The 19,468-nt window shown below is 45.0% G+C and overlaps 1 protein-coding gene across 1 annotated transcript in view; it reads right to left on the bottom strand.

The window, feature by feature from the left end:
• Positions 1 to 19,468, bottom strand: part of hydin (HYDIN axonemal central pair apparatus protein) — a 231,991-nt gene that overhangs the window by 15,652 nt on the left and 196,871 nt on the right. The window contains exons 71-82 of the mRNA XM_079502371.1: positions 18,200 to 18,345; positions 16,735 to 17,016; positions 15,980 to 16,143; positions 14,222 to 14,316; positions 12,688 to 12,928; positions 11,176 to 11,358; positions 9,730 to 9,856; positions 7,987 to 8,152; positions 7,160 to 7,307; positions 6,499 to 6,706; positions 2,980 to 3,201; positions 1,368 to 1,537 (exon numbers count right to left, since the gene is read on the bottom strand). Coding sequence (XP_079358497.1) covers positions 1,368 to 1,537; positions 2,980 to 3,201; positions 6,499 to 6,706; positions 7,160 to 7,307; positions 7,987 to 8,152; positions 9,730 to 9,856; positions 11,176 to 11,358; positions 12,688 to 12,928; positions 14,222 to 14,316; positions 15,980 to 16,143; positions 16,735 to 17,016; positions 18,200 to 18,345 — 2,152 coding nt within the window. The remainder of the gene's footprint in view (positions 1 to 1,367; positions 1,538 to 2,979; positions 3,202 to 6,498; positions 6,707 to 7,159; positions 7,308 to 7,986; positions 8,153 to 9,729; positions 9,857 to 11,175; positions 11,359 to 12,687; positions 12,929 to 14,221; positions 14,317 to 15,979; positions 16,144 to 16,734; positions 17,017 to 18,199; positions 18,346 to 19,468) is intronic.

A 19,468-nucleotide genomic window follows, 5' to 3' on the forward strand; every position in this document is an offset into this window, starting at 1 on the left:
TGGTATAGTCTTTTTTATTGGCCTAAAATAGTGTCTATATAAAATACATTCATGAATCCACTTGCTCACCGGCTGTCGCTATTGAGCAATTTCTTTTTATAGGGGTTTATGTGTTACCATACCATTAACATCCTATATAAGCCAAGATTTTCAAATTTGTCAGTATGCTTCAAGTAGCATGTGACATGTCAAACTAGGGGGTTTTCATGATTCTGAATCCATTCCAAGCATTCGTTTTGCACAAAAAAACACTCCTTGGGCTAAAAACGGCCATAGGCACTTTCCCAAATGTGCCCAAAATGTGCTGACCTCATCACATTTGTGATGACGGCTACGGCCGGTTTTAGCCCAAGGAGTGTTTTTTGTGCTAATGCTTGGAATGGAATTCAGAATCATGAAAACCCCCTAGTTTGACATGTCACATGCGCTACTTAAAGCATAAGGAAAGTTTTTTTTACATTTGCCTTAAAGGATGTTCATGGTATGGTCACATATAAACCTCTATAAAAATTTGCTCAATACCGACAGCCGGTCAGCAAGTGGATTCATGTATATAGACAATATATATATATATATATGTTTTTTTCTTTTTCTTTTTTACCTGAAATCTTTGTTTTTATTTCAAAAAATGTAACAGAAAAGACAATAAAAGAAATCCAAAGATAAACAGAAAAACAGCTTGACAAACTTCATATAGACAATATTTTAGGCCAATAAAAAAGACCAAATGTTGCACTTTAAACAAAAGTTTAAAAGTTGGCTGCCGGACTAGTCCTACATTTTGTTACCAAGTTTAGTTATTTTTGCTACACCTGTTTTACAGTAACATTAGTGACATACATTAACATGTCATACGTAACATTATTCATGATGAGAATGGAAATGAATTATTATATCGTCTCTGTCGGATGGAAACCTCAGATATTCAAAACTGTTTTCAGTTTCAGGATTCAAGTTCAAAAGTAGCAGATCTACAAGCTCTTCACGCCACGTTTCGAGCTTGCACACTTGGTACTTTTGATGCTTTTGTCTGACGCTGTATAGTATGGTCAAGTTGGGCATTAATCCATTTTGGGCGGGAACCCCTTTTTGTGTTAGCATTATGTTATGCTTTAGCTATTGAAAAATAGCAGATCTACAAGCTCGTAGCGCGCCACCGAGTGGCGCGCTACGAGCTTGTAGGTCTGCTATTTTTTAAAAATCGAAGAACCACTGACATAGAAACATAGCTTTTTCAGAAAACTGTCAGGATGTAGAAGACATTTTTAGAAAGTCAAGATTTACGAACAAACACAAAACATTAAAATACGGTCATACTGTAAGAGGTTTCTAGCCCGACAGCAACGGTATACAAACACTCAACACACCTGGTGGCCTTCTCTCCTGTGCTGCTGATCACCAGTGTCTGTGTGAGCGGCAGCATGCCGGCGCAGTGCAGGAAGCACATGCCAAAGTGGTGCTTAGTGAAGGAGAAGCCCAGCCCCGGAGCCACAGCCCTGCCTTCGATGGCAAGAGGAAAGACTGGGCCGTGCATCACCTGCACGCGCACACGCACGCACGCGCACGCACACACACACACACACACACACACACACGCACACGCACACGCAATTACAATTTACAATTTAGGCATTTAGCAGACGCTCTTAATCCAGAGCGATTTACATTAAGCAAGAACAAAAAAGCATGGGAATACATCACATAAAAAAAGCATTTATCATGAAACATGCGTAAACTAAGAACGTAACAGTGGAATATCTATATATTGAAACTATACATATAAACTATACATATATACTATACTATGCTATACATATGACGTGCTATGACTACATACAATGCAATTATAGTGCTGTCTACATAACATGCTATAAGTCTGTATCAAATGCTATCTAAGTCTACCGAAATGCTATCTAACGCACGCACACGCACACGCACACACACACACGCACACACACACGCACACACAATGACAACCAATGATCCCTGAAGCCCACTTTGAGAACAACTGCAGTAGGTGTAAAATATGCGACTTTGCCCTCAATGCCCTCAGTCCCCCCCCCCCCCCCCCCCCCCTGACTAATTACCTAAAAAAAAGTGAGCGACGCCCACAGCCACAATACTAGTGGGAGCGAGAACAACAACGATCTGGTACCACTCAACTTATTATAAAACAATCCTGGGTAAATTCTCCTTCTTCAGCACTGCCACCCAAGTGTGGAAGAATGCCCCGAGCCCTTCCCTCAAAAAATGCAGATCGAGCTGGCATCCTTAAACAGGCCTGAGAATCCACCGTTCAGCAGGCCAGAGGGAGAGGAAATGATCACTTCTCCCTTAGACAGGTGGCCTTTTCCCACTCTGTACTGTTTCATATTTGTGATTATATTGAATTTTGTTGTTATTTTTTCATTTCATGTTTATGAATTGAATACATAGGACCCGAATGGAAACAAGACCTTTGTTTTTGTCAGTGCCTTACCCCTTATCCCTTATCCCTAAACTTCTTTGCCTTTTTTTACTATTTTGAAAAACATTTTTGGATAATAGTTTGATTGGCGATCTACAAGCTCACAACGTGTCGATGTAGATCAGCTATTTGAACAATTTTAAAATGTTTTTCAAAATAGTAAAAATCACACTCGTGTGAAGTGAGTGGCGCTCTTATCATCATACATCATCATACATCACATTCCGTGCTCACTGCTCAAGCCAATCAAATCATCACAAATGTCATTCCGGCAAATCACTTTTGGCCTCTTCACTTTTCGGCCCTCACTTTTATCTTCATTATGTACGTTGCTCAGCCAATCAAATCATCCCTATGGGGTGATCAGCCAATCATCAGCCCATGTTTGTGTTCACAGTTCACACAGACCCACAAAGCTGGGCATAGGAGGGGCTAGTGCCCCTCAAAAAAAAGGCAAAGCAGTTTAGGGATGAGGTGACGGAAATAGGGCTGCAAGTGTTTGAGGTCTTCACCTTGACGAGGAGCCTGACGTCCTGGAGCTCACACGCAGCCTGGGGGCAGAAGGAAAGGCTCCAGTGCAGCTGTTTGCCCACCTCCACGGTGGCAGTGTGTGCTTTGGCCTCTAGATGGCGCAGCAGATTAGGGGGACCTGTCAGGTCAAAGGCCACATCCAGGTGGAACCTCCCGAGATTGGACAGCAGCAGTGTTAAGATGGACTGGTCCGACAGTTCCACCTATAGAAACCAGATTGGACAGCAGCAGTGTTAAGTTGGACTGGTCCGAAAGTTCCACCTATAGAAACCAGATTGGACAGCAGCAGTGTTAAGATGGACTGGTCCGAAAGTTCCACCTATAGAAACCAGATTGGACAGCAGCAGTGTTAAGATGGACTGGTCCGAAAGTTCCACCTATAGAAACCAGATTGGACAGCAGCAGTGTTAACACACTCATTCCCAGGATTCCTTCAAAATAGGAGCTCTGAGGTGACGGAAAGACATGGCCGCTTTCACTCTTAACCCCCCCCACCCCGGAAACAATCCGGGAAAAAAAACTGAGAAATATTTTGCTAACTTACCTTGCTCTCGATTCTATTATATCGCTAAAAGCTCTAAAGCGTTCATACTGTATATTGAACGAGAGGCGGATGAGGAGCAGAAATGAAGCACGTAGTATATCCATCAGATCAAAACCACGGAGAGCGCCCTAGATGAGCAGATACGAGGCATTCTTTCTGCCGCGCTAACATGCTAGTGAACGGGAAGCTAATATGACCTAAGAGCGAAGCGTACGGTGGTCTTGCTCATTCAAAAATAAAAAAGGAAAAAATGTATTATTCTCTCGCCTGATATCATTGAGGATGCGCTAGGACGTGTTTCAAGACTTTATTGCCATGTCAACAGAGTTGATTGGAATTTTCAGTGCACTAAAAACAGACACATATTCACATCACATATTCAGACAGCAGAACAAGATACAAAAGTACAAACATCATCATATGAGGGGGGCCAATAAATAAGAATGCAAAACGTTACAATTCATGTTGAATAAATAAATAGCAATTCATCGCAGTTCGTCGTATTACGAAGCAGCTTCACGCTGTAAAGTGCGAGTGAAAAGAGGAGGTCGGTTAGTGCGTATGGTGTAGATAGAGGAGACGGATGGGAGGTCGAGGCCAGTGATTTTTGACGCTGTGCGTACCACCCTTTCCAGCTGTTTCCTCTCTAAGACGGTGGTGTTTCCATACCACACTGTGACTGAGAAGACGAGGACACTCTCCACAGTGGCTCTGTAGAAGTGAACCAACGCCTCCCCAGTCACACCAAACTTCTTTAAGAGGCGTAGGAAGTGAAGCCTCTGGTGGGCTTTACTCAAGATGTTACTAGTGTTAACTTCCCATTTTAGGGAGCAGCATATAGTGGTGCCAAGGAATTTAAAACTGTCGACCCTTTCACCAGGCTGGTCATCGATAACCAGGGATGGGGGCATAATCTCCTTTTTCCGGAAATTAAAGATAATTTCTTTGGTCTTAGCCAGGTTTAGGATAAGGTTATTGGAAGTGCACCAGTCTACGAGGGCTGCCACCTCGGCCCTGTAGGCTGATTCATCACCATTTTTAATATAACCAACGACAGCTGTGTCATCTGCATATTTAAAAATCACACCCGTGTGAACTGAGTGGTGCAGTGACGTCACACACTAACCATAGCAACCATGCTCACCTGTAAATGGCCCCACGTACAGGTACACACCTGGTACACAGGTACAGACACGGGTACAGAGCTGGTTATTGGAGTGGTTTGCACCACTCAAAAAACCTAACAAATTGAGAATGTGAAATAAAGTCATTGGTATAAAGTGCAAAGAGGAGGGCTGAGAGAACACAGCCCTGGGGGGCCCCGGTGTTAAGACTCATGGTTTGAGAAAGCATGTTGCCTATCTTTACCACTTGCTTCCGGTTTGACAAAAAGTGAAACTGACATATGTGGCAGGGGCCTCCAGGTGCTGTATGATACTGTGGAGGCACAGAGACACAGCATCCTCTACAGACCTATTAGCTCGATAGGCGAACTGAAAGTTATCCATCTCAACATTGGACAGGTGATTACAGACGATGCGTTCAAATATTTTCATCACAACAGAGGTCAAGGCGACAGGCCTGTAGTCATTCATGCTAACAGCATTGGGCTTCTTAGGAACAGGGACCACAGCAGATTTAAAACAAGCAGGGACTCTGCATAGTGTAAGAGACCAGTTAAAAATACCAGCAAAGACAGGAGATAATTGGTGGGCACAGTGCTTTAAAGTAAAAGCAGAGACCTGATCTGGGCCTGCTGCTTTCCTGCTGTTTTGTTTAAGGAGGAGGGTTCTTACCTCTTGCTCACTAACTACAAAGGGAGGGGGGGGCATGTCGAATCTACAATAGAATTCGTTCAATCTATCAGGGAGGAGGGGGTCATCTGGAGCTCGGCGGCTGCCTTTATACCCTGTGATGGTCTGCATCCCTTGCCAAACGCCCTTGGTGTCGTTGGCACGTAGTTTGGCTTGCAGACTGTCATTATATTTGGCTTTAGCTTTTTTCACAGCATGCTCAAACTTATTATCTGGCTAATTTAAAAGCCTCTTTGTTGCCACTCTTAAAGGCTTCGTTTTTCTTTGAGCAGAGGGTTTTAACCTCTTTACTGAACCAAGGTTTGTTATTGCTAAAAACAGTAACAGTCTTAGATGGGATACAGAGAGACTCGGAAAACTTTATGTAGGAGGTAACTGTGTCAGTATACTCATCCAGGTCAACGCATGCATCTTGAAAAACAGACCAGTCAGTTGAATCAAGGCGGAACCGCGGAAGCGACTTCCTCAAGTTGACATGATTCAGATCTCCCATAATAAGGACGGCTGAATGTGGATGGGCATTTTCCAATTCCTTTTGTTGTTGTGCAGCTAGCTGTCGGGCAGCTGACATAGCTCCAGCCTGTGGGGGGGGGGGGATGTACACAGCTACCAGGATGATTGAAGCGAATTCCCTCGGATGCTAAGAGACTCGAGCTCTGGCGAGCATGATCGGTGTAGAACTTTAGTGTCAGAGCACCATCTGTCTTTCACGTAGAAACAAACTCCTCCTCTGCGGCATTTCAGCGAGTCCTCCGTCCGGTCTGCGCGGTGAAGAGTTCCAGGCCCCCCAGGGGGCCGGGCCGGTTCCGGTGTGCCGCCCGTGTCCGGAACGGTTGAGAAATGACAGAGTTACCGTGTGACGGCCCCTCTACTGTACCCTCTACTGTACTGGCACACCCGAAAGCATCATATATACAGTTCATACGTGCGTGTGTGTTTGTGTGTGCGTTAGGTTGCGCACAGGTGGTGAAAAACAACCATGCTGTTTTCGTGCTCATACCCAGCCAGCCAGCCACCCACCCACCCACACACACACATAGCTCCGTAAGGGAGTGGTTGCACCACTCAAAAAAAAGAAAGAAGAAGAAATGCTTAAGTGGTTAATAATTCATAATGTGTTTTGGTCAAGGTTGTGCACTGACCTTTCCAAAGTCATGCGTGTGCGTGCAGTCGGGGCTGATCTCTCGGAGGCCGTGGTCCGTGTCCTCCACCTGAACACGGGCGTTCATGGCGTAGCCGTCGGCCTTCACACAGAGAGCCAGCAGCTCCGCCCTGCCCTTCACCTTCACCAGCAGCCTGAAGCAAGCACTGCCCTCCTGGCCGGGGGTCAGCGACACGCACAGTGGCAGCCTGCATGGCGGATGATAAATGGTGAATGGTAAATGGTGCATTTATATAGCGCCTTTATCCAAGGCGCTTTACAGAGATTGTGCATCAATTCACCCATTCACACACACATTCATACACCGATGGCAGCGGAAACCATGCAAGGCACCAACTAGCACATCGGGAGCAATTAGGGGTTCAGTGTCTTGCTCAAGGACACTTCGACAGTAATTCTGGGGGAGCCCGGGTTCGAACTGGCAACCTTGCGGTTACCATCCAGCCACTCTACCCCTGAGCCACCGCGGCCCATCAGCACCATTTTAGGATCAGGTTCAGGTTCCCATAGAAAGCACTGTGGTCATCAACGTGTGTGTGTGTGTGTGTGTGTGTGTGTGTGTGTGTGTGTGTGTGTGTGTGTGTGTGTGTGTGTGTGTGTGTGTGTGTGTGTGTGTGTGTTCGTGTTCCAGTGATCCCCACCTGCCACTGGGAGGAACAGTACCAGTCATGGGCGCCAGCAGCAGACTGTGGAGCTGGGCTTCAGAGTGGAGAGATGACTCCAGCACAGAGAAATGGAAGGGCTGCTGCTCTCCATTCACTATGTAGACCGTCTGCTCTGCACTACGGCCTGCACGTGCACGCACACACACGCACACACACACACACACACATATCATTAAAAAGGCGTGTATACACGTCCGAGGCACCCCGCGGTTTTAATTGAAAGGACGTGTATACACGTTTTAGCATCATAGGTGTTAAAGGAGCATTCAGTGATTTGGGTGATTTGGAAACCCCCCCCGGTCCGCCCCGGTAACAAGATGTGCACATGCACGCACTACAGTGGGGGGACACGCGACAGGCCAACAGCACATACACCAAGGCCCGCCCCCGCTCGATCATGATTGGCGGAAGGCCCCTCTCTATCCTGATTGGATGAAGGCTGGGCCACCTAGCCAAAAACGAAACCTAGGGTTTTTTGACCCCCAGGGGTTAACTGGGGGCAGGGAGGAACTTCTTATATGGTCAGCACACTCTATAGTAGGGAGGATTATCACAACAAAACAAAATAATAAGTGATATTTGAATTAAGTGAAATCACTGAATATACCTTTAATTGGACCGCCTCGTTGAGGGAATGAGTTGTGAGAAGGCTAGAAAAGGCTAGAAAAGCGTGGCTGATTGAAAACAATCAGCAGACTGACGGCTGAGGCATGCATGACACCATGAACTAACGTGTTCATGCTTCATATACGCGTACTGAATATATACTGTATGTATTGCGCGTGCATGCGTGCGTTACATACCAACTAGCAGGTTTCCCAGGTCCAGGTGTGCTCTGTCCAGGAACACCAGTGGTTCCCTGCACTTCCCCACCAACAGGAAGGGAACAGACAGCGACAGCTTCTCTATCATGAAGCTCCATGAAGACTCAACTACACCCAGCTGCTCCGCCATGTACTCCAGACGCACCTGCACACACACACACACACACACACACAGAGAGAGAGAGGAGTGTCACCCAGTACAGTATGGCCTATCTTCCATGTATTTCCGATGCCATTAGGTAAGATGGGATGAGAAAAACCATAGTATCCCTATTCTTGGAGGAGCATTAGCTGAAAATAGCCGACAAGCTCACAAGCTTGTAGTACTTAACTCCATTATTGCCCGCTAGGTGGTAGCATAAACAAAGCTAAGCTTTGCCATCGTTGACTCGTCGACCCGCCGTTTCATTTCCGTGTTATCAGGGAGGTGGGGGCTAGTGTTGTGAGCGGTGATCAGCAAAATTAGCTATACCCCTTAGCTCTCGTCAGAAACTGCTACATGTCCGGAGCGATGCGAGACAAAGTCACAAATGATTTACAATCGTCGGGATGCGCGGTGGCTCACGGTCGCAGAGACAAGGTGATAAACAGCTCCACAGCTGTTTAAACTTTGAAACTCTGCACACACACACACAGGTAGAGAAACACACTCTGTTCTTTTTGCACTTATTCTATTCTAACCCCTTACAACTATCTCTTTCATTCTCACTCCTTTTTTATCACTCTGCCTTTCTGTGTTTTTTTGTTAGAGCTTGTTTCTGTTTGTCTGCATTGTTTTTATACCCTCTCTGCTAATATTCTGTCATCTTGTTTTTTCTCTGTTTTGTCTTTCTTACTCTGTGGGTACTTAAGACCTGGTGGGAGTGACTCTTTTGATCTGAATTTTGAATCAGCCATCAGGCAGAACAGATAGACCACTCACTGAGTGCTCTATTTGAATCCCCCTGCTGGCCGAGATCAAGGCTTTAATTAAAGCCTCAGGCAGTATATATCTACCCTCAGATCACTGTACTTGTACTTCTACTCCACTACATCTCAGAGGCAAATATTGTACTTTTGAACTCAAGTACAATTATATGAAAACTTTAGTTACTAGTTACTTAGTAGTGACTTACTAGTTACTGTAGATTTGGATTATTTCTTACAAAACATACATTACCCACTTTAGCCCTATATACATTTCGGCCATTTGAAAATAGCTGATCTACAAGGTCACAATTGAGACGCATTGAGAGCTTGTGGATCTGCTATTTTCAAATGATTTCTATACATTTGAAAACTTGAAACGGGACATATTGCATAATGAGTACTTTATACTTTTGGTACTTCAAGTGCATTTTGATACCAATACTGTTGTACTTTTACTCAAGTAAATTTTGAATTCTGGCCATTTACTTGTAACATAGTATTTCTACATTGCAGTATTTTTTTACTTAACCCATCCTGAACGGGAACCCCTTTTGGTGTTAGCATTATGTTATGCTTTAGCTATTGAAAAATAGCAGATCTACAAGCTCATAGCGCGCCACCGAGTGGCGCGCTACGAGCTTGTAGGTCTGCTATTTTTGAAAAATCGAAGAACGACTGACATAGAAACATGGCTTTTTCACAAAACTGTCAGGATGTAGAAGACATTTTTAGAATCTGATCTCAGGTCAAAATGGGTTAAGTAAAAGAATGTGAGTACTTTTTCCACCAGTGGCTGTGACCACTCCACCTTACCTCCACTTTCTTCCCAGGCATGATAGAGCCGTGTGGGGTGAGGCAGCGGAACGGACCGGGCCCGGAGACCTCAGAACTCCACTGGAACGAGTACGGCTTATTGGTGGGGTTCACCACACTGAAACATCTGAGGAATTGGCAAGGGACCGCACACGCACGCACGCACACACACACACACAGGAAAATTAAAAAATACAATACGATGCTCATTTATTATAAGCAGAATCAGATCCTAGAATGAGCAGGTGGTCACACAGAACCAGATGGAATCCTCATATTCCCAATCCTACATTCATTATTTTTGCCTTAATTTGTGGCCTACTGTAGCTGTAAAGTGTAAACTATAGCACACATGATGATCTATAGTCCAATTATTTTACTTTCATGAGAAAAAAGAGGAACTAAGCAGGTGCTCAATGGAGGTAGCAGGATGTGATAATGATAAAAAGGTGCTCACACGGATCAAAAGGATCCGGGCACACAAGGTTAAAAAATGAGGAACGCCTTTATTAAATTAAAAGGCAACTGCCAACAGGTCTTCATCACTCATGAAGACCTTGTAGGTCGAAACATGTTGGCAGTTGCCTTTTAATTTAATAAAGGCGTTCCTCATTTTTTAACCTTGTGTGCTCGGATCCTTCTCTTTTTATTTTACTTTCATGTTCTGCTTCACAACTTTTTATGTTTTCTTATTTTCTGCATCACTGAAAATGAGCCTGGCTCGTCTGCAATCTCTCTCCCAAGATTTAACTAAAGGCGATGATTAATAAAGAGATACCTGGATGAAGCAGCACACGTATTTTAGAGATATTAACCGCTTTGAACTTGGAATGCGTATTTTGGGCATAATATCATTATATGCAAAACGTTTCAAAAAGTAAACAAAAAAAGGAATGTGCTAAAGCCTCCATTAGCCATGGTTCACAGGACGCTCGTACAGTACTTCATGGTTCAACTTCAGCCTGTTTTTGGGCACTGCTACATTAGAATACAATAAACATTCAGATCGGCTCGGGTCGGCTATTATCATCCGTGCATTAACCAACCAATCAAGTTATTGAAACATCTGATATATAGTTAATATAAACTATACACTTAAATTGGTTACGTCATCCACATACTTCTTTTAAACATGTTTTTTACATAAACACACATAGTTACGTCATCAGCCAATCCCTGATTGGCCGAGCAACGCCACCAACACAAGGAGGCGATCCAAAGGGTCAAAAGGACCACCGGCATACGCAGCAAGCTGCCAACTCGCGCTCTGATTGGCCGAGCGACGCACCGACATACGTACGCAGCGCCCTGATTGGCCGAGGGTGTCACCGAACATACGCAGCCGAAAACAGTACCTGCGCACCTTATTACTTGCTCGCGCAAGTAAACAGTAGAACCATGTCACGTTTCAGCGCTAAGCCTCCATATAACTTCCGGTTGTCATACCTAGTCATGGGTACAGCGAGGCCGACAGAGTTGAACTCTATGACCCTGGTGTTGGGGTCCAGCTGACCCCTGGACTCACTGATGTAGTCTGAGTGGTCCACGTGGAAGTGGACGTGAGGCAGCAGGCTGCGTCCACACACTGACACGCAGGGAGCCTCGACCCCCTCCGCAAGGTTGGAAATGCTGCATCATGGGAAACAGAGTTTGGATTACATTTAGACCCGAGGCCCATGTTTCTATATGTCAGTGGTTCTTAAAAAAAATCTTCTAAATCCTCCAGTTTTCTGAAATAAATATTTTCACGATTTTTCAAAAATAGCAGACCTACAAGCTTGTAGCGCGCCACTCGGTGGCGCGCTATGAGCTTGTAGATCTGCTATTTTCAATAGCTAAATTATAACAATGTTTAAAACACCAAAAGGGGTTCCCGCCCAAAATAGGTTAACCTTTTCCATGTCAAGGACCCCCGAAAATATCTGTATTTGGCCACGGACCCACATCTGAAAATATGTTGTTCCAGACACCTCCCCTCCCAGAAGCAAAGATTTGAGTTAAAAACCATCGCCGTGAAATACTATATATTCAAAGATTTGCGCCACATTTTCACGATTTTTCAAAAATAGCTAAAGAATAACATAATGCCTAAAACACCAAAAGTAAAGGGGTTCCCGTTCCGAATGGGTTAAATCTGGGGTTAATCTCTCAAGAACAGATTCCGAGCTGCGGTACTGAATCTGTCGGCAGGGGCATTCAGAACGTGTAAACATTGTTGTTGGTGGGAATGAAAACATAGACGCCCCACTGGAAGAGGAGGGCTTAGGGCAGACCAAACGGGGCAACATCCTGTTATCATTTTATTTAGCGGTGTCCCTCCCCATGCAGAGACAAATTCAAAGGAAACTAGAAAAAGTGCCCTTCTGGGCACAGGTCTCCACCAGGGCAGGTCAGGTTGTGGCCTCCTGGTGGCGCTATAATAGGCCAATGTGAAAAGGGTGCCATTTCTTCATACGCCTTTGATGGCAATTGGATGATTTGAGGCATTTTGTTCCAATAATGTGTTTTGCAAAAATCAACCTGTTGGTGGCGCTATAACAGGCCAATGTGAAAAGGGTGGGATATATTCCTCAGCCTAGTAAGAAAATATGTGAAAGATTTCACGTAAATTGCATGCTGCGTTCATGATTTGAGGCTTTTGTTCCAAACGGGGCAATCTTGCAAACTGTGAAAGCCAATTATAGCCAATTAGGATGGAATCTGAAATATGGGACAGATCCGACTTGAGCACATGACCATAGAGATACTGTGTAACGATTTGTGAGATTTTTGGACAGAATCTGGAGGAGTAATATCAAAAAATGTGTTTTACAAAAGTCGGCCTCCTGGTGGCGCTATAAAAGGCAGATTTGTATGTTATGACAAATGCAGGTCAACCCCCTTTGCCCCCTGGGTAAGTACTTCTGTCAGCACAAGTACTACAAACAAAACTATGTAGCACTGCTGCTGTGGTTATACCTGCAGGCCAACCTTCCGTTGAACGCGGCCAAGTCCAGAGGAGAGAAGCGGACGTTGAAGTTCTGAGCGGTGCCGGGCCCCACCGTCCCTGCGCTGGGCTCCACGGTGAACGGAGGCCGCTCGGGGTCCCCCATCATCAGAGAGGTCACGCTGGCCAGAGCGCTGGAGGGACGCAGAGCGCTGCTGGGACGCATCACTGCCGCTGACCGGCTGCCAGGCCGCGAGCCAGCTGGAGTCACATCTGGAAGAAGGCAGGTGGAAAAAGTGCTCCTTTTTTGTTTTTTATCATCAATACTGCCATGTAAAACACTCTGTTACAAGTGTGATGACCCATCCTGTTTGTGTGATGTTGTTGCTGTGTTCTGATAGTGTTGTTCTCTGTCCACATGTGTAGGAGGAGGGGACCAGCCTGCAGGGGTGTGCCTAGAGGAAGAGGCACACCTGACTCCAATCTGGCTAGGAGTATTTAAGCAGGCTGGTCAAGGCCATTCTCCCTCTCACCCCTACACAGGAAACATTGTTTGGTTTTGGTTATTTTGAGTTAGTTTGGTCCTTAGTTAATGCACCTGCACATACCAGTACACTACATTCTCACACATCCATACATGCACTACACTACTGATACAACTGACTACTCACACCCCACTCTAAAAGTAAAGTATAATTTATGTTTAATCTACTGTAGTTTCAAATAAATACATTTTTGGCGTTTATTTCTGTGTATCGTCTCCCATATTTGTCATGATTTGAGTCAGGTCATGACACAAGTAGAAGTCTGGAAATAAAAACATTACTTGGGTAAAAGTACAAAAGTATTGGTATATTTAAAGTACAAATCTAATAGTACTCATTATGCAGAATGTCCCAATTCACATGAGTGCATCAGAGGGGTGGGAGTTTATAAGTTTTTACTTCTTCTCACTCCTTTTCGGATATGCTTAGATTTTTCTTTTTTTTCTTTTTCCTTTTATTTCTTCTTGTTATATTTTAACTATTTATTTTAATTTGCTTTTCCTTATGATGTGAAATACAAGGAATTGTTTCTGTTTTATTGGCATATTCGAAAATAAACAGACAAACAAACAAACATGCAAGTTTTCAAATGCGTAAAAATCTTTTGAAAATACAGATCTCCAAGCTCACAACACATTGTGAACTTGTAGATCGGCTATATTCAAATGGCCGAAATGTATATAGGACTGAAGTGGTTAATACCGGTAATAACATTCTACAAACTATAGTACTGGTAATTAAAGCTTTTAAATAAATGCAGTGGAGTAAAAGTACAATATTTGGATCGGAGTAGAAGTAAAAGTACAGAAAATTGGAAATACTCCAGTAAAGTAAAAAAAGATTATTGAGTAAATGTACTCAGTTACTTTACACCACTGTCTGGAAGACAGAAACGCACGCACGCACGCACGCACGCACGCACGCACGCACGCACGACTTCCTAATGCACTAAATGCCTTCTTCTTGTACAATTACAGTTGACACACGGCACAGATCAATTTCATAATAATGCAATAACTACCTCCTTGGTCATCATAGCTGATGTTGCCATTGGGCCCCATGAGGACTTGCCAAGAGTACTCCAGCTTCACACTGCCTCGGTTCACCATCTGTAGCCTGCAGACACGAATATGAGAGACACACAATCCCCCGCTTTTAACCAATTTAGGCCTGACCTCCAGTTTTCTGAAATCAATATTTTCACGATTTTTCAAAAATAGCAGACCTACAAGCTCGTAGCGCGCCACTCGGTGGGGCGCTATGAGCTTGTAGATCTGCTATTTTTCAATAGCTAAATTATAACATAATGTTTAAAACACCAAAAGGGGTTCCCGCCCAAAATGGGTTAATGGCTTCTCAAGCCATTAACGATTTTCTAAAGAGACTAAGATGGGAATGAGGTGACAGACTGACAGACAGTTCAACCTACAGAATGGTGCTGCTGAGAGAACATTGAATGTCCATTAGGCCACTAATGCACGACGGACTGCATTATAATTGAAATGTGTTTTAAAGCTATATGGATGCATACTAGTTTTAATAAGAAATGCACTTCACAATACAGAATGGTGAAGGTAGTAGACCTGCAGGTCCTGAACGTAATAATTTAAATACAGTTAAATCACAACACAGACAATATCCTCAAGCTGCTGAACGTGCTCTGGACGAGTCCAGAGGCAGAAATAAATGACCCCATGGTTAGGATTTGTTATGTGCATCTGTCAGCAACCAAGCCTCTAATGATTCATTCATTCATTCATCATTAGTGCCTTCTTTAGGGGTTGATGGCCGAAGGGCTGAAATACTATTGTTTTGTGCTCATTTTTCTCCTGTGGAGATGGTAAATGGTAGGGATGTTTTTTAGGAATATTTTTTGTGTGAGATTTCACGTTGAAATATACATTTCCATATTGTTGTAGTTTAATATATTTTGATGCTAAATATGTTTTATAGAATTGAATATATCAGGTCAAATATACCCAGGTTTAGTGATGGTTCTAGGGCAGTGGTTCTCAAAATCAATTCCAGGGACTCTATGGGTACCTTTAGAGGCGTCTAAATTCAGTAAATTGACCCATACAAGTCTGTAACTGTAACTGACAGTATACAAATGAACACTAATGGCTCCATTTGGTTCCATTTAGTATACTGTGAGGGTTAAGGGGAGAGCTTGAAATGTAAAAGTTTTGAGAAACACTGTTCTTTTTTTAAAAATTTGTATCCCTCGATTTTGTAACCCATTTTTTCACCCCTGTGCCAATTATCTAATGTGATCCTGGGCTCTCTACACACCCTCCGCCAACCTAGTCCCCATATATGGGGGACATGGGGAGAGCAACGGACTTGAACTCATGCTTCCTTCCTGCCTGAGTGTCCAAGTTGCTCCTTTACACGTGACAGGGGGGAGTTTCCCTGGTTGGACGTAGCGCGTGGAAGGAACACGTTATTCCAACCAGTTCCTTTCCCCTCCATCAGGCGCCCCGGCTGGCCAGGGGGAGGCAGTTTGTTTAGAGACCAGGATTACTGCATGTTTTTGTGAGGGTACCTACCCTAGGGGACACGGGGAGAACATGCAAACTCCGCACAGAAAGGCCCTTTCGCCAACCCCGCCTCGGGTATGGGCACTGATGACGCGGAGGAGGAAACACGCCGCCAGCACCCACAGCGCCCCGAGCGGGAATCAAACCCAGGACCTTCTAGCTGTGAGGCGACAGCACTACCAACTGTGCCACCGTGCCCCTGAGAAACACTGTTCTAGGGTGAAGCAGAGCCAACTCACTGGTGCAGCCTGGTCTGGTACAGCATGGTGTCTCTGAAGGCGATGGGTTCAGTGAAGTCACAGCTGAAGTTGGCGTAGTCGCACCGGGCGCTGACACGCAGCTCCAGCTCCCTCTGCGAGCCCTCCACCACGCTGCAGGGCGGCTCAGGGTCCGTCGTTATCAGCTACGCACACACATGTAGTGATGGAAGAAGTACTCGCATGTTTTTACTTAAGAAATGCTTGATTTTGATTCAGTTTTTTGATTGGATTTATTTGAACAGCATTTCGAGGATTACACAAGAACGTCCTGAGGCTTATTTCCACGTACTGACGTCCTACAGTATGTCAGTGTCATGTGACGTCCCCACGATTGTCACACACAATTTTCAGCAGGTCGCCAATTTCACCGTAACACTGCCATACTGGAGTGGCCAAGATTTTAGGAATTGGAATTCAGCTCAGGGGTTCATGTTGTTAAGAAAAAATCACACCTGTGTGAACTGAGTGGTGCAACTCCCCTCTCCCCCTGCCCCCCCCCCCCCTCTCTCTCTCTCATTAGCAGGCACAACAGCGCCACCTATGTGACTGCCACACAGTCACATAGGTTAACACGGACATTGCTGTTCCTTGGAGTGGTTGCACCACTCAAAAACACACACACACACACACACACACACACACACACACACACACACACACACACACACACACACACACACACACACACACACACACACACACACACACACACACACACACACACACACACACACCTTGTTGTTAGCAGGTTGCGGTTGTGGGGGCGGGGCTCCAGCAGCCTGTGGGGGCGGGGCTCCAGCAGCCTGTGGGGGCGGGGCTCCAGCAGCCTGTGTGGAGGCAGTCACCCATTGGACGGTCCTCTGCCGGTCGTCCCAGTCAGCCACGTGCTCCGTCGCCTGCTCAAACTCCACCTGACGCAGCTTGCACCTCATTGGCTCTCTCGCCAATGTCACCGGCTGATTGGAGGAGAAGGTGACGCTCACTTCCTTTGAGCAGCCGGCGTGGAGGTGTCCCACCTGCAGGAGGAGGGAGAAAGAAAGAAGGAATTATTGAACACTAAACAGTAAGGGCTCCATTTTCGTCACCGCTAAACCCCTTATCCCTAAACTTCTTTGCCTTTTTTTACTATTTTGCAAAACATTTTTGAATAGTTAAAATGGACAGTCTACATACAAGCTCACAACATGTCAATGTAGATTGGCTAGTTAAACTATTCAAAAATATTTTTCAAAATAGTAAAAAAAGGCAAAGAAGTTTAGGGATAAGGGGTTTAGCAGTGATGAAAATGGAGCCCTAGAAATGCAGAAGAGATGTTTCAAGCCAGATGCAATGAATGATGTCACCGGAGGACGGCATCATCAGGTCAACTTAAGTCATATTATAACTAGTCAAATCTAACCCGATCGGACTCTCTCCAATTCATCCAGGGACGTCCGTCTTGGTGGGCAGAATTTATGTTGGTTGAAATCAAAGTGATATTCTGGAACAGATCTGATCTCTTGTTTTGACCTGATCTGGCCCCAATCCAGACGTCACTAATTCGTCCAGGTCCTCACCGCGCTTGCTGGGATACATTAGCACAGTAAAACAATCGAATGGGCCTTGCAAACGGGGAGCGATAAAACCTGCCTATAGTTCGCAAGTGTATTTACGTGAGTGCAGTCCCGTGAATTTGTTGTGCGCGTGCTCGTTACGTGCATACGCCCGCGACTCACCAGACCTGGATTTCGCTTTTTTTTACGCTTGCGTTGTTGCGCCCCTCTTCAACAGACCTGGAGGAGACCTGTGTTGATCCAGGCAACAACGCCTGCGTTCCTCGCTTCACGTTTGCAAGGCCCTTAAGTTAATTTGAGCCACGGACCACCATTTGATGGAGTTTAGCCTCTCAGACCCAAAACTAAAGAATATTTGGTTATCGTTGGATAAGATTTTGTCTACAATGCCATGCTGGTATTGATGTCGGTACCATTGGGAGAGATAACAGGCAAACGTTGATCAAAATAACAATTCTTCTACATTCTCTAATTGTGTAGACTTCTTGTAAATTAAGTAATGCAGATGTGTAATAATAATTTAACTCTTGAGAGCGTACAGTGAAACCAAAATGCTCTCAAGAGTTAAAGATCTAATACGGGGCCACTGGTGGTCCGGGGACCACTGGTGGTCCCCGGACCACTGGTTGACAACCACTGCTCTAACCTGTGGAGAGAAGGAGACGTGAGCTCCCCCCGCAGGCCACTCGAAGCGCAGCACCTGGCTGCTGCTGTGGTTGGTCATGGTGAAGCTCTCCTGGTGGCGCCGGCCCACTTGACAGTCGGCAAAGTTCAGCACGGCATCATAAGCACCTGCACGGGCCAAAGATACCGGCTTAATGGTAGCAGAAAAGAGGTATAGCAGCAAGAAATAAATATTACCGTACATTGATACAAGAGGGAAATAAACAAAACACCAAAGAAATGAATATGTCGAATGTGGGACTTTCTGGTAGTCGTTTCCTACTTTAGATGACTTTATCACATAGGGAAGACTCCAAAATGGAGCTGGGACCACATGTACACAGTCAGGTAGAAGCATAGAGTATATAAAAGGATAGAGACTGAACTGGCGCGAAGCTCCGCCCCCCCCCCCCCCCCCCCCCCCCAGCTATTCATGTCAGTGGAAGTTGCTCAGTGGAGTTCCTGGAATATGCATCACAAAGTAGCTGTTACAGAGCTGAGTGCTGCCTGGGGAACTGTATATGTGATGAAGAAACGACAAACGTCATACTGAAAATGAGCTCCTAGTAATTATGCAGCAGGGAATACTTGGCTGGTGTTCTCCCTAATAGTCCAGGGCCAATATTTACTGATTAGTGAGGAGGCCATGATTGATTGGCTTCAGGGGGGCAGGAATTATACGTAATAACTAAAGCCTTCTAAAGAAATAGAAAATGTCTATCTCTCTGAATTGTTCAATTTCTAATGAAGAGTTGAGGAAACTTCCACCAATAACACCATACAACTGAGATCACACAACCCATCAATCTCCCAAAACTCTCTCTCCTTTCCACTGGGCTGACTCCCCCCCACCCCACCCTCCTCCTGCACCCTCTCCATTTTCAATAAATTGAGTACATGAGGACGCTAATGGAAACAAGTCAAACAATAGGCTTTCTTGGATTCATCCTTTTAAGATTTTTTTGTGTTTGGTGTTTTTGCCTTTTATTGATTTATTTATTGATAGGGTACAGTAATTAGACAGGAAAGGGGAGAGAGATGGGGGAAGACATGCAGCAAAGGCCGACAGGCTCGGGACTCGAACCCGCGACACGCCGTCAGGCTGGATTACCGGCCTGGATTCATCCTTTTAAGCAGACCGTGTATGGTACTGTCCCTACCCTGTGCTGGTCCATGCAAACTGTTAATAAAGTGTCCAATCAATACACATAAATTCATCATCTCATTCCAATTTGCGTCCTCACTTTTGTCT

The sequence above is a fragment of the Electrona antarctica genome (assembly GCF_951216825.1).
Source record: "Electrona antarctica genome assembly, chromosome: 5".
NCBI lineage: Eukaryota > Metazoa > Chordata > Actinopteri > Myctophiformes > Myctophidae > Electrona > Electrona antarctica.